The sequence below is a fragment of the Ursus americanus genome, chromosome 34, assembly GCF_024610735.1.
Source record: "Ursus americanus isolate L20-20 chromosome 34, mUrsAme1.1.p, whole genome shotgun sequence".
Classification (NCBI taxonomy): Eukaryota; Metazoa; Chordata; class Mammalia; order Carnivora; family Ursidae; genus Ursus; species Ursus americanus.
Genome location: NC_142160.1, coordinates 5,649,449 through 5,671,673, shown reverse-complemented (window position 1 = coordinate 5,671,673; position 22,225 = coordinate 5,649,449). Strand labels below are relative to the sequence as shown.

Sequence of the window (22,225 nt, the reverse complement as noted above, 5' to 3'; positions counted from 1 at the left end):
GGGGAACCTGCTGGCAGAATTTAAGGTCTCAATTATCTGAAATCCTTATGGTAGTTTACTTTACAACGTAGGAAGTTGGTTTGTTTTAAACTTTTGTTTTAAAACTAGGAGACGTTGGGGGAGCCTGGGTAGCTCAGTCAGTTAAGTGTCTGCCTTTGGCTCCGGTCGTGATCTCAGGGTCCTGGGATCAAGTGCCAGGTAGGGCTCCCTGCTCAGCGGGCAGCCTGCTTCTCCCTCTGCTGCTCCCCCTGCTCTCCCTCTCTCTCAAATAAATAAACATATGAGATACTGTTTGCTTTAATCGTTGAAGCTTTCCTTTTTAAAAGCTGATTTACAAGAAACCAAAATGGTAAGTTTCACCTTCGGTTTCATTTATTTCTTATTTTTTCCAAGACTGCAGAATCCGCTAATTCCCCCCACTTTAAAGCTGGGCGGGAGGAGGGAAGTAACTAAACCCAAGCGCGGGTTGAGCGCGGGCGGGAGGTGGGCGGGAGGTGGGCGGGGGCGGGAAGGTGGGCGGGACCCTTAGCCCCGCCCCTCGCCGGGTCATTAGCGTGCTCCCCTGGCCGCTGCCCCGGCAGCCCCGACACAGAGTGCTGAGCCTCCGCGCCGCCGCCGGTCCCCCGCCAGCAGGTAGGGAGCGTCCTTCCCTGCAGAGGTGCCTCTGGCCGTCTAGGATGGCACTTTGAAAAGCAGCTGGTCTGAAGACCTTTTCTATGGTATGGAGAGAAGAGAAGGGCCGGGGAAAGCGCGATGGTTTGACGCGGCAGGAGAGCTGGTCCCTATATAGGCTAATAGGAACAGCTAAGACGTTTGGTCTTTCGCGGAAGAAGGGAATTCAGTTTTGCTTAATATCAGTTTTGTAAGTATGTTTCTGCCCGTTCATTAATATGTTCCTGAGGTGGGTAGCTGGGTCTAGAGGGAAATTCCTAGGCTGGAGGTCTGTCACCTGGATCCTTGTCCACCCTCAGCTGCTCCCTAGCAGTATGCTCTGAGTAAGTCATCTCACCTGCAGCATATCCTAAGGCTCCCTCCTGCTGTAAGTAAGAGCCTGGACACCCCAACCCGAGCTCTTTGCTCTATCTGCTCTGAGGACCTACAGGAGTCCTGAAGGTGGAAGACCATAATCTTTGTCTTATAATACAGGGAGCACTTCGGGTATCATTGTTTCACCTTGTTTGCACCTAAAAAAAATACCTTGTGTGATTTTTCTATAGATTATTTTTTTAAAGATTTTATTTATTTGAGAGAAAGGGAGAGCACAGAGGAAGAGTGTGAGGGAGAAGCAGACTCCCCACTGAGCAGAGAGCCTGATGTGGCACTTGATCTCAGGACCCTGAGATCATGACCTAAACTGAAGGCAGACACTTAACCAACCAACTGAGCCACCCAGGCACCCCTCTATGGATTAAATGGTCTTCTAAAATGTGATACGTATATTTTTAATGGCTGCATTCCATGGTACAAAATTAATACCCCATGATTATTTACAGTGGTTAAGTGTCTTAGCCATTCAGTGAACATCATTGCTTGTAAATCTCTGGGACATTACTAATTGTATCCTTCAGATAAACTCTTTCAACTACTTAGGCAAAGAGTCTGAATATTTTAAAGGCCTTTTGATGCAAATTGAAAATCACCTTCAAGAAAGAGCCAGTTTACATTGACAGTTACCTGCAGTTTTTAAGAACTATGATAGTCTAAAGAAAAAAAGAATCAGCCTTTTTCAGTGGAATAGAGTAGGTAGAGGTTACAGGACAGTAGTTAGAGTGTAGTCTTAAAGGAAGCCACAGAGATAGTGTGGGCATTTGAAGCGATCTGGGAAACATACAAGAATGTTTCAAGGTGACTGAGGGGAAGGAGTTTGGGTACAGGGTTTAGTTGGGTATAATAGATCAACTCTCTTGATGTATTAATGGGGTGGGTTTTCATCTTGGAGATACATTGTCAAACTCTAGGAGGGTTTTTGTTTTTTTTTTGAAAATCAAATTATAGTTTATATATATATCAGAGAAAAGTCAAAGGAAACCCTAAACCAACAGCTATCAAGACACTCCTTGCTCCTACTTTTGAGAAAAGAAGCTTGAATTCTTTTCCTGTCTTTTCCTCCTACCCTTACTACCCCTGGGAGATAGAGAAGTTCCATAGTGTTATACTGAGTTCCCCAGGGACAAACCTGCTTCCTCGTCCTGAATGAACCATCATTTCTTCCCTAGTTCACATTTCTTTGCTCTTTGAGTGCTCTTGTCTGGGAATCCAGATCTACCATCATAGTTTCTTACTTGAAGATGTCAGTGTTCTCTTAGACCAACTGCCCTGATGTGGAGTTTAGAGATCTAAGACCATGGTTATTCACGTGGTCTCTGTCCTTTGTTTTTGTCCCCACACTAATGACAGCTGTACTGCAAGGGAAGGAAACCTTGGCAAAAGGTGGCATCATGAGGAATTATGTAAATATCAGCTCTAACCCATCAGCTTCCAATAAACTTTTATGACCCCTAAAATTTTCAACCAAATTCATTTAAAGGATAGGAACTACACCAGAGTATGCCATTAACATTGGCAAAACTAGTTTTAACCCATGAGTGGATTTTACTTCCCTTTGTTTTATTCAGTAGTACTTTGCTTGGAGTTAGGGATATCTTAAGTTTTCTTTTGCCCAATAAGTGTATTTCTGTTTATAATATTACAGTGTTTTATAACTATGGTGTAATCAACTCTTGCCCAAGGAAAGGTCAGGGGGGTGGCTTTCTCATTTCAACAATCTTCATGTTCTCACGGGCCCACATGAGAGAAAGGAGAGAGATAGGAATTATGCGCCTAACACTAACAAGAGAGTAATGACTTATTTTACTTTATTGTTTTTTATTTTTACCCATACATGTATTTATGAACATGAAGGGTTCATACAGATTGATAGGAAACTAGTAAGATAAACAGGCCAGAAAATGACGAAATAATTCACAAAAGAACCAAAATAACAAACCCATGAAAAATTCAAATTGTAACTTTTTAATAATCAAATTAGAAAAACTATTTTTAAAACCATACCCAGTAAAGATACAGTGTAACTGGTACCAATTATCCACACGTATCAGGAAGATGTTCTTTCTCCTTGATCAACAATTCCACTTGGGAAAATCTGTCCTCAGGGCCTGGCACACAGTAGGCACTTAACAAGTATTTGCTGAATACACAAATATGTATGATATTTTTAAAAGTGGAAACAATCTTAAACCTAACAATAAGGGAACTAAACATTATGGGAACACCAAAATACTTATGAATATCATTCAGTAAAATGGAAAACATATTGTAATATTAAATTAAAAATGAATGTTAAATGTATGATAAGGTTATAATTGTTTTTACAAAGATTCGTAGGGGGAAGACTAGAAGAAAAGTGTATACTGGAATGCTCACAGTGGTTGCAGGGTTTCTCAACCTTGGCACTATTGACAACTAAGTCTAGATACATTTCTGCTGTGGCGGCCGTCCTGCACATTGTAGGATGCTTAGCAGTGGCATTCCTGGCCTTTACCACCAGAAGTAGCAATCCTCACCCCCACCCTACTGCATTTCGACAACTAAAAATATTTCTTTCTTTTTTTTTTTTAAAGATTTTTATTTATTTATTTATTTGACAGAGAGAGAGAGAGACAGCCAGAGAGAGAGGGAACACAAGCAGGGGGAGTGGGAGAGGAAGAAGCAGGCTCCCAGCAGAGGAGCCTGATGTGGGGCTCGATCCCAGGACTCTGGAATCATGCCCTGAGCCAAAGGCAGACGCTTAACGACTGAGCCACCCAGGCGCCCCCTAAAAATATTTCTAGGCATTAGCAAATGTTTCCTGGGTTAAAGTAATGGAATAGTGGGTGATTTTTCCATCTTTTCTCATTTTCTATATTGTGTTTATGTTATTTAAATAATGAAGAAAAAGATAAAAATAAACAAATATTATTATTCCACCTCAACACTGATGTGTGAGTTTCTGAGGTTCTTTCCATTCTACTACTCTGTGTCCCGAACGTTCTGCAGCTTAGCAAGGTGAAATGGTTCACCAAATTTGTTTTTTATTTTTTTCTAATAAGAGGAAAACATATCCATTTCTTTGAAAATGTAGACACAGAAAAACACCAAAGAAATCATTAACCATCTCATCTCCCAACATCTTTGCAAAATCAATACAATTCTGTCCTCAGTGGTATTACACTGTAGGACTGTAACAACATTTATTTAACTAGTTAGACTATCTGGAATATTCCCAGTTTGTGGCTAGGATTGGCAATGTCATCACTTCACATGTATTGTTTATGTGTATGTTTTTGTTTTTGTAAGATACATTTCTAAGAGAGGAAGTGAAAGCTCATGTGTCATATACATTTCAAATTTTAATGGAGATTACCAAATTGCCTTCCAAAAAATGTTATATAACTTCACATCCTTACCGTCAGTGAGTGAGAAAACCCATTTGTTCATATCCTTACAAACATTAAATATTAGGACTCTTTTGGTTAAGCTAATAAGTGAAAAATAGTACCTAATGTTTTAAACTTATATTTTTTAAAAATTGTTGAGATTGAGCATCCTTTCCAATGTGTAGGTGTTGTTTGTATTTCTTACTCTCTGAACTGTATGCTAGAAACTTTTGCTCATTTTCTGTTAGGTTGTGTGTGGTTTTCTAATTGATTTTTAGGAGCTATTTATATATTAGGAGCATAAATCTTCTTAGATATGTGTAGCATAGATTAATTGATCATTGGTGAGTTTTTGTATGCATAAAAGAGGTCAAAGAGAAGAGGAAAACTGACTTCTTGAAGTGTGTAAATATATGTAGAACACAAGAGGGAAAATGTATTAATAAAGAAACAAATTTGGCCCGCCTGGGTGGCTCAGTCGTTAAGCATCTGCCTTTGGCTCAGGTCATGATCAGGTCCCAGGGTCCTGGGATCGAGCCCCACATCAGGCTCCCTGCTCAGCGGGGAGCCTACTTCTCCCCCTCCCTCAGCCTGCCACTTCCCCTGCTTGTGCTCTCTCTCTCTCCCTGTCAAATAAATAAATAAAATATTTTAAAAAAGAAACAAATTTGCTGAAATGCAGTATAAATCTTCTTTCTTTATTACCCTACTTGTATATAAGGTCCAAAATGAGAGTGATTTTTCTTTCTTGTTCATGGCTGTATTCCTAGTACCTAAAACAGTGTCTGGGACAGGAAAGGTGCTCAATCAATATTTGCTGAATTAAAGAATTAGTAGAATTTCAAGCAGAATGACAAAATGAAGAATAGAATCTAGGCAGATACCCCTAACAGTGGCTGTAAGTCATTCACATCTTAGTATGAATTGGTCAAATTCAACTGTTTCTCCTTCTCATTCCTGCTACTAATGGAATCAGTTTATTGAGAGAATAGGATTTATAGCTTGGAATAAGCCAAGGACCGAAGAGGAGATTTCTGAAGGATGGCACCTGTGAGAAAAGTAGCATAGTTGGGATAGTGATATGGAAGGCTTGAGTAGTTAAGGATAGGATGAAAGTATTCAGGAGCGAGGGTGGAAGAAAAAGCATTAAAAGGTGGGAGATGTGGAAGTCAGGTTGTCTTTGCTTTGAAATTTTGCACAGGGCAGGTTTGGATTTCTAGATATGTTCTGCAGAAAAAAAACATGAAATAGTTGAGAGGATTTTAGTGCAATATTTTCTTCTTGGCCTCTTTCGAGTGTTCATTATAAGTTTTTTTCAGGCCTTATAATTACATTTAAAGATTGTCATCATAGTAACTTTTTTCCATTTGGCTTTATAGGACTGTGGGATATTAAGTAAAGGTATTAAACTTCTCAATTCCATGCTGCATTTCCCCATTACAAATCAGTCATTTTTCTGATTATCAGAAGACTATTTCATTTAGAACTGCCAAGACCCATAATGTCTGGGTGTTCAGTTATTGAGTAAAGTATTTTTCTTTTTGTGTTTTCCATAATTAGGTCACTCCAGAAAGATGAAGATATTTAGTGTCTTTGCATTCATGGCCTACTGCCATTTGCTGAAAGGTAAGACACCAGACCCTTTCATTAGGTTCTATATTTTAAATATTTTAACCATAAGTTAAAAACTACAATAATTATTTAAAGTGGATGTGATTTTTTTTTTTTTTTGTAGAGAGAACATTCTGTTTTTCCATCTGTATCTCATAAACCCATTTCATTGGACAAAGCTATAGGGAACATGGTCAAACTGAAAGAAAGAAAATTAACCCATTATCTATTTATCCATTACCTATTATCCATTTCCCAGGGATAATAACTGAAACTATCTGTAAATTTTTTGAGGAGTTTCCCATCTTCTGAAAATTGGTTGTCTCTCTCTTCAGCATTTACGATCACGGTTTCCAAAGACCTGTATGTGGTGGAGTCTGGCGGCAATGTGACTATGGAGTGCAAGTTCCCGATAGAGAAACAGTTAAACCTGCTTGCACTAATCGTCTACTGGGAAATGGAGGATAAGAAAATTATTCAGTTTGTGAACGGGAAAGAAGACCTGCAAGTTCAGCACAGCAGCTACAGCCAGAGGGCCCAGCTGCTAAAGGACCAGCTGTTCTTGGGGAAGGCCGCACTTCAGATCACAGACGTGAAGTTGCAGGATGCAGGGGTTTACTGCTGCTTGATCGGCTATGGCGGTGCTGACTACAAGCGGATTACTTTGAAAGTTCATGGTAAGAATGCATACAGGTGAAGAGGACCAATCTTTATGAAAACCATACCCCAGCGCTGAGCACTTTTCCTTCTTGGAAGTCTACCTTGCTCTCCACAGTGACAATCTACTCATTCATTCATTCACACACACCTCCAATGAGCATTTCTCAAACAGTTCCTATTTGGCAGTCCCTGGAGATCCAGAGCTGGACATGGTGGGGCCATGTTCCACAGTATGTTCGGTTCTCCTAAAAATAAATTTCTAGTCTTTACTTTTTTACTATTATGAAAGTGATACATGTACTTACAAATCATTCAGACACCACGGAAGGGAGTAACATGAATTGCAAAAGTGTTCTTCTCCCGTCACTGCCATCTTCCATGGCATGTCAAGATAGTAGCCACTATTTGTGTGTCCCTCCAGGAATTTTTTTATTCAAGTATAATTTTTTAAAAATTTTATTAAGTCTGCCATCATTTTCCTTCCTTTATGCATCTCTATGTCAACTCCAAATTAATATAGTAAAAACAAACCCCACTGTGAGGTGCACATTCAAAAAGCCTTGAAGTCAATATATAAAGGCAAAAAATATTATCAAACGTAAAGGAAACTATTCTTTAGAGACAGTATTACCTATGCTCACTGGGCATATATTCATCTTGAAAATCTACACTGCTGTTATCTTGGAGTGTTGTAGAGGAACTGTGAGTATCAAATTCCCGGGTACTGACCCACAAATATGTCATCAGGTCACCTGCGTTCGAAGTTATGTGTTGCCACTAGATAAAAAAGGAAAACACCTTAGCTGACCCCCTCTACTTTCACTGTTAAGATTCATAGAATTGAGAGATGAAAGGATCCCAAGTAAGAGCAACTAATCCAGACTCCCAAGAACAGAAATCCCCTTAAGGGATCTTCTGCTCACATACTTTCCACACTGACACCCGGTCACTTGGACCTCCCTTCCATAGCCTTTTGAAATTATTTTCTGATACCGAGCTGATATCTGCCCTCTCTAGTCATAGTTTTGAGATTATATGCCTGCTTCTTTTGTTTACATGATGACCTTTTCGTATGTGACCAGAGTGCAGTCATCACTCCTTGTTCTTTCCATTCCTGGCCTAACTAGCTTCAATCTGAAGATCAATATTACAAGTAGAAGAAGTTTACATTTATCATAAAGGGATAAATGATAATTGTAAACTCAGTCCAAATTATATAGCCATTGGGAAAAATGCATCTATTTTTATGGCACATTACTGGGTTTCTGATTCTGGATCAATTAATGTTACTGTTGTGAAGAAGATGTCACTTGTCTTGGGAAGTAGATTTAATTTTCATTATATTTTGCCATATACTTCTCCAGAACAGTGGTATTTATGAAAGCAAGCTGGTGGGATCCCAAGTTGGGATTTTCAACCTTTCTTCAGTCCATCAGCAAATATCACCCACTGACTGTGTTTCATGGCATTAAAGAAATTATCAACACTTAGCCCCGTGAACAGCCAGTAGTGCTGGATCTGGGCTGGGCAGGAAGAATGTAAGCCTGGCAGTCAGGTGAAAGGAAGTATAGAGTGTAAGTCTCTGCTTCCAGGAGAGAGGGTCTGTCATCAGCCTTTAGGGAGTATGCAGAGAGTAGGACAGCTATCCTATAACAAGGAAGGATGTCTTTTCAGGTCCTCTGGGCTCTGTAATGTCCTTTGTTGATCTAGGAAACGCAGTAGGAAACCTTTTGGCACTCAAGGTTTTTTCCGAGAAGGGATTCCTGATAGAGCAAAGCAGATGACCAGCCAGATTTGAGGATCTGATTTGTCTTGACCATTCCATTTTATATTATAAATTACTAATTTATATTATAAATTACTGGCATCCTAGTCCCAGTCCATCTTGTGGCCATTTGCACACAGTGGTCTTGGGTGTTGAGTTGAGCTACACTGAGAGCAAGCCAACCACCAAGCTTCACTTGCACTGAGGTAGCGTCACCAATAGAAATGGTCCTCTTGCATGAGCTTCACAACTCAAGGAAGTACAATTCCTGAGTCACCTCTATATGCAAATGATTTCACAGTAACACTTCTCTTCCCATCACTGCAAACATGTGGTAACACAGCTTCCCCAGAGGGAGTTTACTCACCATGGGATTTTATAGGTGAAGCATTTCAAAACTGAAATGTGTTAAGACTTTAGTTTTGGATTAACTCAATTATTATTATCACTCTGGGTATTATTGCACCTTTCATGTTTACCAGTTTAAATACCATACTCTCAGGCATCTGACTTCCAATTGGGAATGCTGTTTTTCCTTAATCATCGAACCTAATTGCAAGGAAAATCAAATACCATTTATACTTTAAAGACCTTAAATGGGATTAGGCAACTGAAAGAACAAAGTATTACATAGTTATCCTGATAATGCTAATTCGTTCATATGAACCAGATTCACTGCTCTCATTCCCCACCAACCCCGTCTCTCCCCAATTCACCAGCCAGCCTTTAGATTTTTTTCTATAGCATTCCTCCCCATCTACTGTATCGTGTAACCTATTCAGCCTCATCTAACACATATAAACGCACCCGCTTTGTTTATTATCACTCTCCTCTTTCTTGAATATACTCCACAAAGGTAGAGATTCTGTTCTGTTTTATTCACTGCTCTATCCCTAGGACTTGGTATACAGGAATTTGACAAGAGCACACAAAAAATATTTGTTAAATGAATGAATGAATGAAATATTTCCTCAAATAGGATAGGGCTAAAAATTTTGAAACATGAACAGGTTTGAATATGTAAAAACTTATTTCCAAGTCTGTTCATGAGGAACTATCAGTACTTTCTGAAGAATATTACATGAGTACACTTAAGTGGTAGTTGTAAGAAGAAGAGAAGGAGCTGCTCCAGTAGTTATCATAGTAGTAATTAACACTTAGGTAGTACTTACTATGTGCCAGACCCTGTCCTAAGCATTTTGCCTCTACTAACTCATTTAATCCTCAAATGACTCTACGGGGTAGGGGCTGCATTATGTCTAAGATGTATGTTTTCACCTTTTGCTATCTCTGTGTCTAAGTGTGTCTTTCAATAGATGGCATCTTAGATTCAATGATGTGTGTGGTGTTATTCTCATTTTATGAAGGAGGAAATTGAGGCCCAAAGAAATTAAGTAATTTACCTGAGCTCACTCAGCCATTAAGTGGTAAAGCCAGGTTCTGAGCTCAGGTAATCTAGTTCTGAAATCTGTGCCCTCAACAATCAGGTTTCACTCCCTGTATTTATACCTCCAGAGTGTGTATGAAGTTGTATATTGACTTCAAAATTACAGTGAGCTTTTCTTGGTCTTGATGTGACCATTGGATTAGCACATGTGCTCTCTATCTAGTAAAACAGGAGTCTGCAAATGTTTTTGATAACCTACTCCATCAGTAAAACAGGTTAGCTAATATGCATGTATTTGTGTGTGTGTGTGTATACTTAGAAAAGATATACTTGTGCTAATGTAAAGGACGTAGCGTAAAGAATCGACATTTTTAAAAGGTAAAAGAAGTTGAACATCACTAACTTCATATGGTTCAACTTAAAGCATTGTACATTTGACAAAGGTATAAAGATAGAAACTTTTAAAGGTAGAAATAAAAATTTAATCATATTTTAATGCCTTGCTAATTATGATGATTCACTGTCATTAGCTAATAGTTCAAGGTGAAATTCATTGTTAACAGAGGTGGATGCTCTTGACAATCTTGAGTTTTTGTTTTTAGTTTCAGGTGTATAATTTAGGGATTCAGCACTTCATACAACAGCCAATGCTCATCACAAGTGCCCTTCTTAATCCCCATCACCTATTTAACCCAGCCCTCCACCCATCCCCCCTCTGGTAACCATCAGCTTGTTCTCTTGGTTTGCCTCTCTCTCTCTCTCTCTTTTTCTGCTATGCTTAATTTGTTTCGTTTCTTAAATTCCACATATGAATGAAACCATATGGTATTTGTCTTTCTTTGACTATTTCACTTAGAATTGTACTCTCTAGCTCATCCATATCATTGCAAATAAAAAAGATTTCATTCTTTTTTATGGCTGAGTAACATTCCAGTGTGTGTCTGTGTGTATGTGTTTCTGTGTGTGTGTGTGTGTGTTTATATACACAAACATACCACATTTTCTTTATCCGTTCATCAGGCTATGGACAAATGGGCTGTCTCCATAATCTGGCTATTGTAGGAAAACAGTATGGACTTTCCTCAAAAAGTTAAAAATAGAACTATCCTATGATCCAGCAATTACACTACTAGGCATTTACCCAAAGGATACAAAAATACTAATTCAAAGGCCTACATGCTGTTTATAGCAGCATTGTCTACAATCTTGGGGGTTTTTAAATCCATACTTTATCAGGTCCAATTAGGTACTTAGTGTTTTAACTTCATAAAGTGGTGGTAAGATGTGTCCCTTCTGCCACTTCCTTGTGGTTTGCACTTGAAGTATTAGTATTCCATCCTCAGTTTCTTTGTGGGAAAATTTTTAATTAGTAGTTCATTTTGTAAGCAGGTTAGTCTAGTTGAAATTAGATAAGAGAATCTGGAAATCTGTAATAAGCCCACTCTTCTCCCTTTGGTGTTATAAAACTTCCCTCTTCCCATAAGACTCTCATGTGGCATAGAAAGTGAGGCCCGGTGTCAATTAGTAAAGTTTGTTAAGCTTAGATTATTTCTTAATTATTATGATAAAAATATATATAAGTAGAAGTTCTAATTTTCTTCCTATGTCCCAACACATGTACCCTACTTTAGAGACTAGAATAGTGGATATGTAATCAATGAGTAGAACCATTCCACTCATTTATTAGGCCCTGAGAAGTATACCACATTTAAAAAATATGCTTAGGCATAAAGCAACATTCTCCTTTATGATTCTGTTAAGAATTATAAGAGTAAAAAAGCAAATATTTTACCTTTAATACTTTACCATAATCTGTGATTTTAGTCTTGAAAACTAAATTGCCCAGAAATCAAGCTCTGTGCTATGTGAACTAGACCCTGTTGTGGTAATACTATTTCAGGAAGTACAATCAGTGGACTTATTTTTTTTTTAAGGATTCTTAAACATAACAGATACAAGGTTGAGGACTCAAGTACTCATGAGAACCATTACTTATGTGTTTTGAAATTATAATTATCTTGATTTCAAGTGTTTCTATTGGTGGTTTCATTGATTTAAGGGCACAAAAACATCACATCATTATTTCAGTCTTGTTTGATTCTGGCTGTTTTGTATTAAATCTCTGTGAATATATCTTATCACAAAGCCATTGTTATACCTTTGGTAAAGGAATGGAGAGTCAAGGTTCTGGGTGGACCGCTGGTGGTTACACTGAAGTATTAGGAGTAAAATAAAGATTATACCAACAAAATAATGACACGTTACCATGCTTGTAATGAATAAACATGAATAAAGATCTTAGGTGATGTAAATGCATTAAATAATCTACTAAAATAGTACACATGGTATCTTAATCCTAAAAGGGTCCCAAACCAATGAGCTAAATTTTAATCAATGATCTAAAACTTAAACTTTATTTCTTGAGTATAATGATTTATTCAAATAGCCAGCATAAAAAAGTTCAAAAAATAAGTATCATAATGTGGTATTCTGGGTGAGATGCTGGAATAGAAAAAGGATATTAGGGAAAAACTAGTGAAATGGAAAGAAGTGTGAAGTTTAGCTAATATAATGTACTAACACTGGTTTCTTAGTTATAACAAATGCACCATGGTAATAAGATGTTAACAGTAGGAGGGAGCTGGGTGATAGGTATATGGGAGCTCTGTACTATCTTTGTCACTTTTCTGTAAATCTAAAACTATTTTGAAGTAAAAAATAAATTTAAACTTTAAAAAGTATTATCCAGGAACACATGTCAGTTTTTATAATGATATCATACTCTTTTCATACCTAATTTCTGATCATTGACCCACAGTTGGAAAAGCAAATGGCACATGAAAATCAGATTTTCTGTTTATTAAATAAAGTCTAAGAAAACCATGCTGGGCAGCTGGAGAGGTTCATGTTACGAAGACAGCATTACAACAACAAAAAGAAAATAACCGGGAATAAATTTAAGAAGAAATGGGTTGGCCCTGTGTAAAAACTATAAAGCTATATGAGAAAGATACAAAAACTTGAGGAAACGGACAGACATATTTTATATTTGGATAGAAAGACTGTTGGTTTAAAGATGACAGTTCTCTTTAATCTATGTGTTTACTTGGAGCCCAATAAAAAATAGCAGTATGATTTTGATAGCAAGGTAGTTGTTCCTTTGAACGTAGCCCATCTATGAACGGGCGAGTTGAAGCAGAACTAACGGGTTCCTCACTGCTGAGACATCTGAACATCAAGCTTATTTCACTGAGAACCCACCTGAATTGATACTTTCCCTAATGTAGACAACACCAAGCCACATATCTAGTTTTGTCCTAAGTGAAAGCCCTGACTTCTTTTTGCTCATGACCTAGCCCCATACCGCAAAATCAACCAAAGAATTTCTGTGGATCCTGTCACCTCTGAACACGAACTAATGTGTCAGGCTGAGGGTTACCCTGAGGCTGAAGTCATCTGGACAAGCAGTGACCATCGAGTCCTGAGTGGCAAAACCACCACCACTAATTCCAACAGGGAGGAGAAGCTTTTCAATGTGACCAGCACGCTGAGAATCAACACAACAGCTAATGAGATTTTCTACTGCACTTTTCGAACATCAGGTCCCGAGGGAAACAGAAACAATACCGCTAAGTTGGTCATCCCAGGTAATATTCTGAATGTTTCAATTCAAATGTGCCTACTGCTGTCCTCTGGCCTCTAGCATTGACGCCTGTTCATTTTAGGCATCCATCATTCATTAAATAAGTGAATGCATGTATAACACTAATATTTTACAAAATGGTTCCTCATCTCCATTCATCCAAGTCATATTGCTGTTTAATAAACATTCAGCAAATATTTATTGAATATGCCCTATGTGCCAGGCATCAGGGGCTCATAGAAGAGTAAGATACTGTTCACGCTTTCCAGGAAACAGATAAGAAATAGAGAAGGCAATCCCATCCCATGTAGGAAATGCTCTTGTGGCTGAGGGATCTGGGGGAATACCCCAGAGGAAGTCTCAGCTCAGGCAGTGTTTCAGGAATCCAGATCCCAGCACATCAGAGTTGCTCTTTTCTTTCCAGGGTTTCTGTGGTAGCAAGCAAATGGAACATACTTTTCTATCTTATTCTAAATCAGAAAGATCCGTCCTCCCCATCTGTGCGCCCCACCCCCAACATGGTGTATGACATTTCAACACAAAGCAGTCTGTCTGTTTAGTGTGTAAGACACAAGATTGTGGTCCCTGCCTAAGCTACTCAGCTTCTGTGTGCTTCAGTTTCCCTAGTCATAACAGTTACAGACTTTTGGGCAAGGTTACCGTAGGGGCAAATGAGCCATTCTATGAAAATGATATGAGGCTCTTGCCTGCATAGACTCAGTTATTTTTTTTTTTTCTTACTACCCTGCAGGAGTGGGTACAGTGGGATACAGAGTCTGATGAGAGGCTGAGACCTTTAGAGAAAGTGAGGCAGGAGAGCATGAGGTTAACATAAACCCAGAGGTGTTCTGAGAAGCACTTCTCAATGCCCCTTCTTCTAGTAGATGTTGCCAGTATAGCTTCAGCTACTTCAGAAAAAACAACTAAGAACTTGGGTGGAAAAGTCAACCAATAGGAGAAGGCAATACAAGATGGTCCCATGAATGGAAAGAGTAAAAAAAAAAAAAAAAAAAGTTGAGAAACTTGAAGAGATGGTCTTACTGGGTTCTGAGTCACTTCGGTAGGGTCTGCATTCGTGGGTTCCTGCCATTTAAAAGTTGCTTTATGACAACTTATCTGTGGGAAGACTTAGGGTAATTCACCTAACTACTTGGAGTCTGTTTCCTCATCTAGCACCTCGGATTTTTTTTAATATCTTGCATGCCTAACTGAACTTATTTTGAGATCGAAATGAAATAGGTATAAACAGGCTTTGTGAATTGTAAGCTGCTAGAGAAAGGCTGACCACTGCTGTGGCTTTAAAGCTTGAATGAGGTCGTCAGGGATCATGACCAACGGAGGGAGGTGGGAGTTAGCAGTCTCTGAGCATCACGTGCCAAGGGACTCCCTTTTCTTCCTTCATGGAACCACAGACAGATGGGTGAGAGGCACCCATGATTAGATGTCCTGAGATGTTCAAACTGAGAAAGAAAGCATAGCGAGCGATGGGCCTCAATTGTGGCCACATATACGAGGAGGTGGAAGCTCTTGGGCAGTGCCAGTTGGCCTTCCTGTTCCATCTTTACCATGTACCACAGGCCGCTAGCTTCTAGATTAAAGAATGCAAGGGAGGTCACCGAGCTTCCCAGTTAGTACCGAGCGGCAGCTACCTGTGGTAAGCACTTGACAGACATTAGCCTCACGATAAGTTTATTATCCTTTCCATTCTGTAGGCAGGTGAAAGGATTTGCCTGAGATCCCAAAGCTAGTGTGTGGCAGCAGAATGCAACTCCAGGACCATCTGTCCGAAGCCTGGGGTTCTTCCTCTTTTCTGCACTGCTCCTGGTTTCCTATCAGCAGTATCTAACCATTCCAGCCACTCACTGGCCAGGAACTGTTTGTAACCCAGAGCTAACCGAAATTCACCTTCAAGGATGATTGTTCTCTTGACCCCTTCCCATCAAAATTTCATCTTTAGTTTCTTTTTGTTTTCTTTTGTTTTTCAGAACCACTTCCAGTTCCATCAAATGAAAGGACGCACTTCATGATTCTGGCAGCTGTCCTGGTGTTTCTTGGTGTAACGCTGGCAGTCACTTTCTGTCTAACGAGAAATGGTATCTCCTTTATTGCAGTGGTCTCCACTGGGCATATGGGGAAATGTACAGGTCTGCTACTGTTGTCACAGCGGCACTTAGAGGCAGAGCCAGGATGCTCCATCTTCTGTAGTGTACAGCTCGGTCCCATGTAAGAGGGAACTCTCCTACCTAGAATGCTAGCAGTGGCCCAGTCAGGAAACACGGATTTACAAAATGCTGCCTTCCTGTTAGCATTCTCTTCTAGGGCCAACTTTCAATTTTGCAAAGTGGGTTTCAGCTATGCTACCATGTGACACTGTGTGTTGCCTCTTACTCCAGTCCTGTTCATTTCACCGTCCTGCAGCATTGCTTACATTGGAAGGTGGCAGTAAACACTTGGTAGTAGAATTTCCAAGGGGGTGACAGTTGAATCATAGCTGCAGGGAAACCTGATTTGCCTTTGCAATGTGGCACAAAGACATTCCACTGTTCAATAGCAATGACAGTGAAGCCGAGCAGGATTGCTGGGTGAAGATCATGTGTATGGGGGTGAGAGGTGGGAGAATGGGTATGTACAGAGGTGAAGAAGACCAAGCATTATACAGTTTCTTTCCATCATGCAAATAACCACAGACTTAGAGTAGAGGAGAAAAAGCTAAAATGCCTGTCGGTTTTGGTTGAATTTGAGTCTTGCATTAGTTGCACTGTTATATTGAGCTGGTTTCTGGGCACCCTAAAGAATAAAAATAGTTTTTTTCCGTAGAGCAGTGATGCTTTTACCGTAGAGTATTTTACAAGATTTCTGGCTGAGGGTGCTATATAATTTTCAAAATAATTTGCATGTGTTTATTTCTCTGTTTGCCCATGGGAACAATTAAAACACAGGAAAATGAGTCTATTCAAATCATTTCCTCCCATTTTAAGATGATTCAAAGTAGACATTTCCCCCAATACTTTGAGAAGTATACCAGGGGATCCAATGATGATCTGTGTGTAGAGTTATCTGAGGTCAAATAGGGAAGTGGAAGATGGAAGGGAATTCCAATGGTGGTTGAAAAATTCCCCACAGCCGCTTAAGAGGATGGGTAGATCTGGGAAAGTGGTGTAATTGAGTGGAGGTCAGCTACTTCTAAAGAACAGGTGTTTAACAGAACTGAGACAGTTAGCCAGAATAGAAGGCTTGAGGTCCAATGGTATGATGATCCTGAGATGGAGTTGATCTGTCCAAGGAAGTGACTCTTGCCAACTTGTGTTTTGAATATTTCCCCCATGAAAAATAATTAGTCATCATTAGGAATGGCTAGAAAACTAATGCGTAATAAAGTTCCTCAGCATATGGTCTCTCTTTGAGGGAAGGATGGAGAATGAAAGTATATACTCCTATAGAAAATCTGGGAGTGGGGCACCTGGCTGGCTCAGTCAGAAGACTGTGCAGCTCTTGATCTCAGGGCCATGACTCTGAGCCCTACGTTGGGTGTAGGAATGACTAAAAAAATAAACTTTAAAAATAAAATAAAATCTAGGAGCAAAAGCAGATGCCCTGAACTGTTGGATTGACCTCAGGGGTTGGAACCCATGGAATAAATTCGGAAGTCTACCAGGTTTCCTAGGGGATTAAAAATGCTTCATAGGAACTTGGAATTTAAACTTGAGTCACTATGTGGGATGTAGAGTTGTGTTACATGGGAATAAAAATGACTTTTTCTTTTCTCAAGGGAAAATGATGGATGTGGAAAGATGTGGCATCCGAGATAGGAACTCAAAGAAACAAAATGGTAAGAATATTAGCAGGGGTTAGGAAGTTGAAAGAAGAAGAAACAAAAAGTTAAAGTAATAACGGAGAAAGCCATCAGCCATAATCTCTCCTCACTTTAAAGAACGCTGGCTCCTGGAACTGCTGGCTCCTCTTTGCCTCACAACTCTAACACAAGAGCTCTTCCCATAGTCCGGGGAGATTTAGGGATGGCCCTGGAGTGTAGAGTGGTGAGCAGCTTTGGGGATAGGGAAGGAAGCAGCTTCTCTCTGCTAGATTTATAGCTCTGCATCCTAACACCTCCCTGCAAGAGGGGACCAAGCTGACTTCAGTGGGTGATTAACATAGATAGATGATGATAGATAGATGATAGATAGATAGATAGATAGATAGATAGATAGATAGATAGATAAAACTTGAGTAGCAGGTACTATGTTAAAAGCAGGGACCAGTACCTCCTTTAATCTCCCCCCACAAAATCAAAGAGATAAATACTAGGATATTTCTCATTTTATAGTAGAGAAAACAGTCAAGAAAATATATCAAATTGCCCAAGAACACAGACCTGACAGAAATCAGGCTTTGGAGCCCACTAGCCTGACCATAGAACTTTACTCTTGACCTAACCACTTAAATTCATTTCACTACAAATCTTTACATTTATGAAAGTTCAGAAAGACCTCACCCAGCTGATTGAACTAAGAAGAAAGTTATATTAAGCTTTCTAATTCTTTTTAATGCAGTCAGAAACTAAACTTCACAACAAACCCTAATTTAAAGTAATCTAAGTAGTTTGGACGGGCTCAGGCAGGTTTCATTTTTTTTTATAATAATTTTTTGTTATGTTATGTTAGTCACCATACAGTACATCCTTAGTTTTTGATGTAAAGTTCCACGATTCATTACTTGCATATAACACCCAGTGCACCATGCAATATGTGCCCTCCTTAATACCCGTCACCCGTCTATCCCATTCCCCCACCCCCCTCCCCTCTGAAGCCCTCAGTTTGTTTCCCAGAGTCCACAGTCTCTCATGGTTCATTTCCCCTTCTGTTTACCCCCCCTTCATTCTTCCCTTCCTTCTCCTACCAATCAGGCAGGTTTCATTATGTGGTCAAGTCCACTCAACTGTTTTATAAAACTAAATCATGAATGTTGTTAGGCGTATCGTAGAGTGACCAGCCTTCTCTCTTGATTTGCCCAGAATTAAAGGGTTTTTCAGGACACGGGACTCTGGGTTTTAAAACCAGAACAAACCTGGGAAAACCAGATGGTTGGTCACCCTTTATTATATAAAGATAATTGGACATAAATATAATCTGCCTCTCATTGCAAATCTATTCTGTCATCTAGCAAATATGAGTTACGTTTGTCATTATCATTCTCCAGATAAACAATTTGAAGAGACATAATCCAGCATTGAAACTCCTGATCTTAAAGCAGGGATTCTCAGCCTGTGGTTTGAGTTCAGCAGAGCTACGCGTGACCAGAGCAGTGCAGTGGCCCAGGCCAGCTGCAGATGATGAAGGACTTCCCAGGCCCAAGCACTCAACAGTGGAAGCTGCGAGGGAAGAGGAGGAGAACAAAGGAAGAAGGAGCAGAGGGGGTAGCCTGCAAGGAGACCTTGGTACTTCAAAACGACTGGGAGACTCATGGGCGCCTACAGGAGAGAGGAGGGACGCTTCTGAAAGATGAGCCCCCACGCAAATCATCCATCGCTCATCCTAGGAAAACAAGTTGAGATTCCCTGATTTAATGGTCAGTTCCTGCAGAAGTGCCCTTTGCCTTCACTCAACGTCTCTGTTTGTCGTCTGTGTGACCGAGAGTCCCAGTGTTGCAACAGTATTTAAGTATGTTATTTCTATTTATTTTGAGTCTTTGGAGTCTTGTCACGTGAGTGTGGTTGTGAATGATTTCTTTTGAAGATATATTGTAGTTGAAGTTAAAATTTTGTCACAAAACTAGACTTACTGCTTAGTGAGTTATGCTTGTTCAATAAAATGTATAGTATTTATAAGGTACTTGGTATCCTCCACAGCCACCAGGACATAGGAAGCATAGAGAACAGACCCGTGGTTTCTATAGGATATTACCTTGTTTAACCCACCAGTACTTGGTTGCCTCAAATAATCTTACTCTCAGACCTTAAGGTAAGATATGTTACTGTAGTATCTGTTCTATATTAAGTGTCAGCGTTAACAACTGTATGGTATCCTCACACAGAATCTCACTTAATGCCTATGGTAGCTGTGCTGCGGTCAGCACTATTCTAGCCATTTCCCAGCTGAGGGAGCGGAGACCTAACGTAACCAGCCCAAGCCAGTAAATAGCAGACCTCAGGTTTCCACGGCTGTCACCCACTGTCCTTTTAGAATACAGTCTAGAGCTGTGTTTTGCTGTAAGAAATTCATTCAGCATTTAGGAAGCACCCATGTCACTATGCCAGGCAGTGATTGAACAAGACAAGTACCTCTCTTCCAGGAGCTCATAGTATCATGGGGAGATTGATAAGGAATTCATTATTACAGTTTAGTGCAGTGTCATAGCATAAGATGTTGGAGGAGAATGACGACGTGAAGAGGAGAGTCTAGAAAGGCTGCCAAAGGGAGGGCATGCCTTGGGCAGCCCACTGGTGTGTTCCTTGGAAGTTGAAAATACATTTTATTTTATTATTTTTTTAAAGATTTTACTTATTTATTTGAGAGAGAGAGAGAGAGCTAGAGAGCACAAATGAGGTGAAGGGCAGAGGGAGAAGCAGACTCCCTGCTGAGCTGGGAGCCCAACGTGGGGCTCGATCCCAGGACCCTAGGATCACGACCTGAGCTGAAGGCAGACGCTTCACCATCTGAGCCACCCAGGCTCCCCAAAAATACATTTTAATCAAAGTGATTTTAGTTTATGAGGATAAATTGTGGAAAATAACTTGAGGTCCTTTTCTATCATTATGTTTCTGTCTGATTTATTTGCCTTTGCTGTGCAGTCCGAAACTTATGTAAACGGTGTTGGTATTGCTCAGCAGTTCTCTCTTTTTTATTTAAGTGCTGCTGAAGTTTGAACTCATACCTTTCCATGATTCAAAATTCAGAAGGTCCAAGAAGAGACATTAAAAAGCCTCCATTCCATCCTTCTAGCCATTGGTTTTCCTTTCCAGAAGCAGCTGCTCTTGTCTTTTGTTCTTGTAGCCTTCTAAAGACATTCTATGAGTATATGTAGAAATATACATGAAAAGTATATTTTTTATTCACAGAAGTGGTGACACACTATTCGCCTGCTGTGCACTTTGCTATTTTTATTTAATGTATTATTTCTTTTGGGGCCATTGGAACAAGTGTGATTTTCCCAGAGGCCAGGCACTAGGTCTTCTTTATTTCTAGATCAGCTTTTCCATAGCCTGTTAGTATCTTTTATAAGACATAGTACATGCTAAATATGTAGTTCATCGACATTTGGACAGCCAGCATTTGCTTGCCGTATGACTGAGTTTGGATTTGGTTTATTTTGTGTTTCTCAAAGTGAGACCCTTGGGTTCTCCAGGGCACACTGGGTCAACCTCGTCCTAAAGGCTGAATTTATTACTAATTCTGTATGACAGAATCATGTCTGGAACTTGTGTTTTTTTCCTGTTTTCTCTTGAGTAAAAACTAGACTTTGATATTGCAGTTGCAAAATGACAGGGGTGGGGTTTTGTTTTTGTTTTTGGAAATTCCAGTAATGTACCTTGACTCTCACCTGTGTTAGAAAAGGCCATGAGCTGTGCTTAAACCCCTGAGTCCTACCAGTTCTCATCACTACATAGATCTAAGATGTTGCATTTCAAAGTCTTTAAGGTTCACATGCCTCCCAGGAGGTCTCAGTGTATTCCTGCTCTCTTGGCCTTTTACCTGGATTATCGACAAAGAAAACCTTTGTTTTGCCGCTCGTCAAGGCTGAAGAAACAGAATCTCCAACAGAACTCCTTCTGTTACTTGTTCATACACATCCATCTGCACAGCATCCCTTGTTTGCGTGACAGTATCTTTGTGTGAAGTATAAGAGAGGATTCTGGCTGAGCCGGAGTACTGTCTATTCACTCTGTTCCTAAATTTTAATGCTCTCATACGGTGTGGGAGTTGTAAGGCACTTTATCCCCTTGTCTTGTGTTTCACTCTAAATGACATAGAGAGGATATTTAGTTCTGGATTTTAATTGTCATTGTTTACACCTGCATTAATCTAATAAAATATTCTTATTTATTTTGTTCCTTGGTGCCGCAGCATGTCCGCTGTCTTGTTTTCCAGGCTTTGTAAACCACATCCAGTTTAATGTCCCGGTGGAAAAAGTTACTGGGAATATCTGCAGCTACCTTCCTAGTTCTTTACTTCATGGCTGCTGTTTGTGCAGCATACTCTTAGTTCTGTGCGATGAAAAATACCCAAAAAAGTATTTTCTTCAAAAGAATGTATTGAAAACTTTCAGTCTCTCTTACTCTGTAGCTTCATTTAGGACAATACCAAGAAAAGAGTCAAAATTGTGTTGTACAAATTAAGGATCTGAGGGGGGGAGGGTGAGAGAGAAGGAGTGATCCCCAAGACAGCTCTGAGGAAACAAAGGGGCTTTCCTCTCAGCAAGGACTCTTCTCAGATCAGTAAACATGGGTGTGCAAGCCAGTGCCTATAAAGCTGGATGTGTTCCAGTCTTCGCCTTCTGAAAAGGAAGTGAGATGTCTAGCATGAAGTCAAGGAGAGGAGTACGGCCTAGTCTAGGGTGGGGCCATAAAAAGGTTTATAGTTTTAAGACAAACATTACGACACTTATCAGTCAAGGAAATGTAGGACCCTTAATTGCCGAGTCATCAAGCTCACTTTAAAGAGACTTGTGATCATCTCTCTGAATCAGACGCTCAAAAGATGATGATGACTATTCCTAAGAATGTTGGTTTTTAGATGTTTATTTAAGGA

At 39.8% G+C, this 22,225-nt stretch overlaps 1 protein-coding gene across 2 annotated transcripts; it reads left to right on the top strand.

The window, feature by feature from the left end:
• Positions 1–574: 574 nt before the first annotated feature.
• Positions 575–21,527, top strand: CD274 (CD274 molecule). 2 transcript variants are annotated; one of them, XM_045772531.2, is made up of 7 exons: positions 575–633; positions 5,976–6,041; positions 6,362–6,703; positions 13,195–13,485; positions 15,467–15,574; positions 17,251–17,310; positions 18,678–21,527. In XM_045772531.2, the coding sequence occupies exons 2-7, from the start codon at positions 5,990–5,992 to the stop codon at positions 18,698–18,700; spliced, it is 876 nt and encodes a 291-aa protein (XP_045628487.1). In that variant the 5' UTR covers positions 575–633; positions 5,976–5,989; the 3' UTR covers positions 18,701–21,527. The 2 variants fall into 2 exon arrangements, with proteins under 2 accessions (XP_045628487.1, XP_045628486.1); XM_045772530.2 differs by lacking the exon at positions 575–633 and adding an exon at positions 648–862.
• Positions 21,528–22,225: the final 698 nt, after the last annotated feature.

Coding starts and splice junctions, on each gene's coding strand:
- CD274 (XM_045772531.2), top strand. CDS start 5,990: ATGAAGATATTTAGTGTCTTTGCATTCATGGCCTACTGCCATTTGCTG. Junction 6,704..13,194: donor GATTACTTTGAAAGTTCATG/GTAAGAATGCAT, acceptor CTCATGACCTAG/CCCCATACCGCAAAATCAAC. Junction 17,311..18,677: donor GAACTCAAAGAAACAAAATG/GTAAGAATATTA, acceptor ATCATTCTCCAG/ATAAACAATTTGAAGAGACA.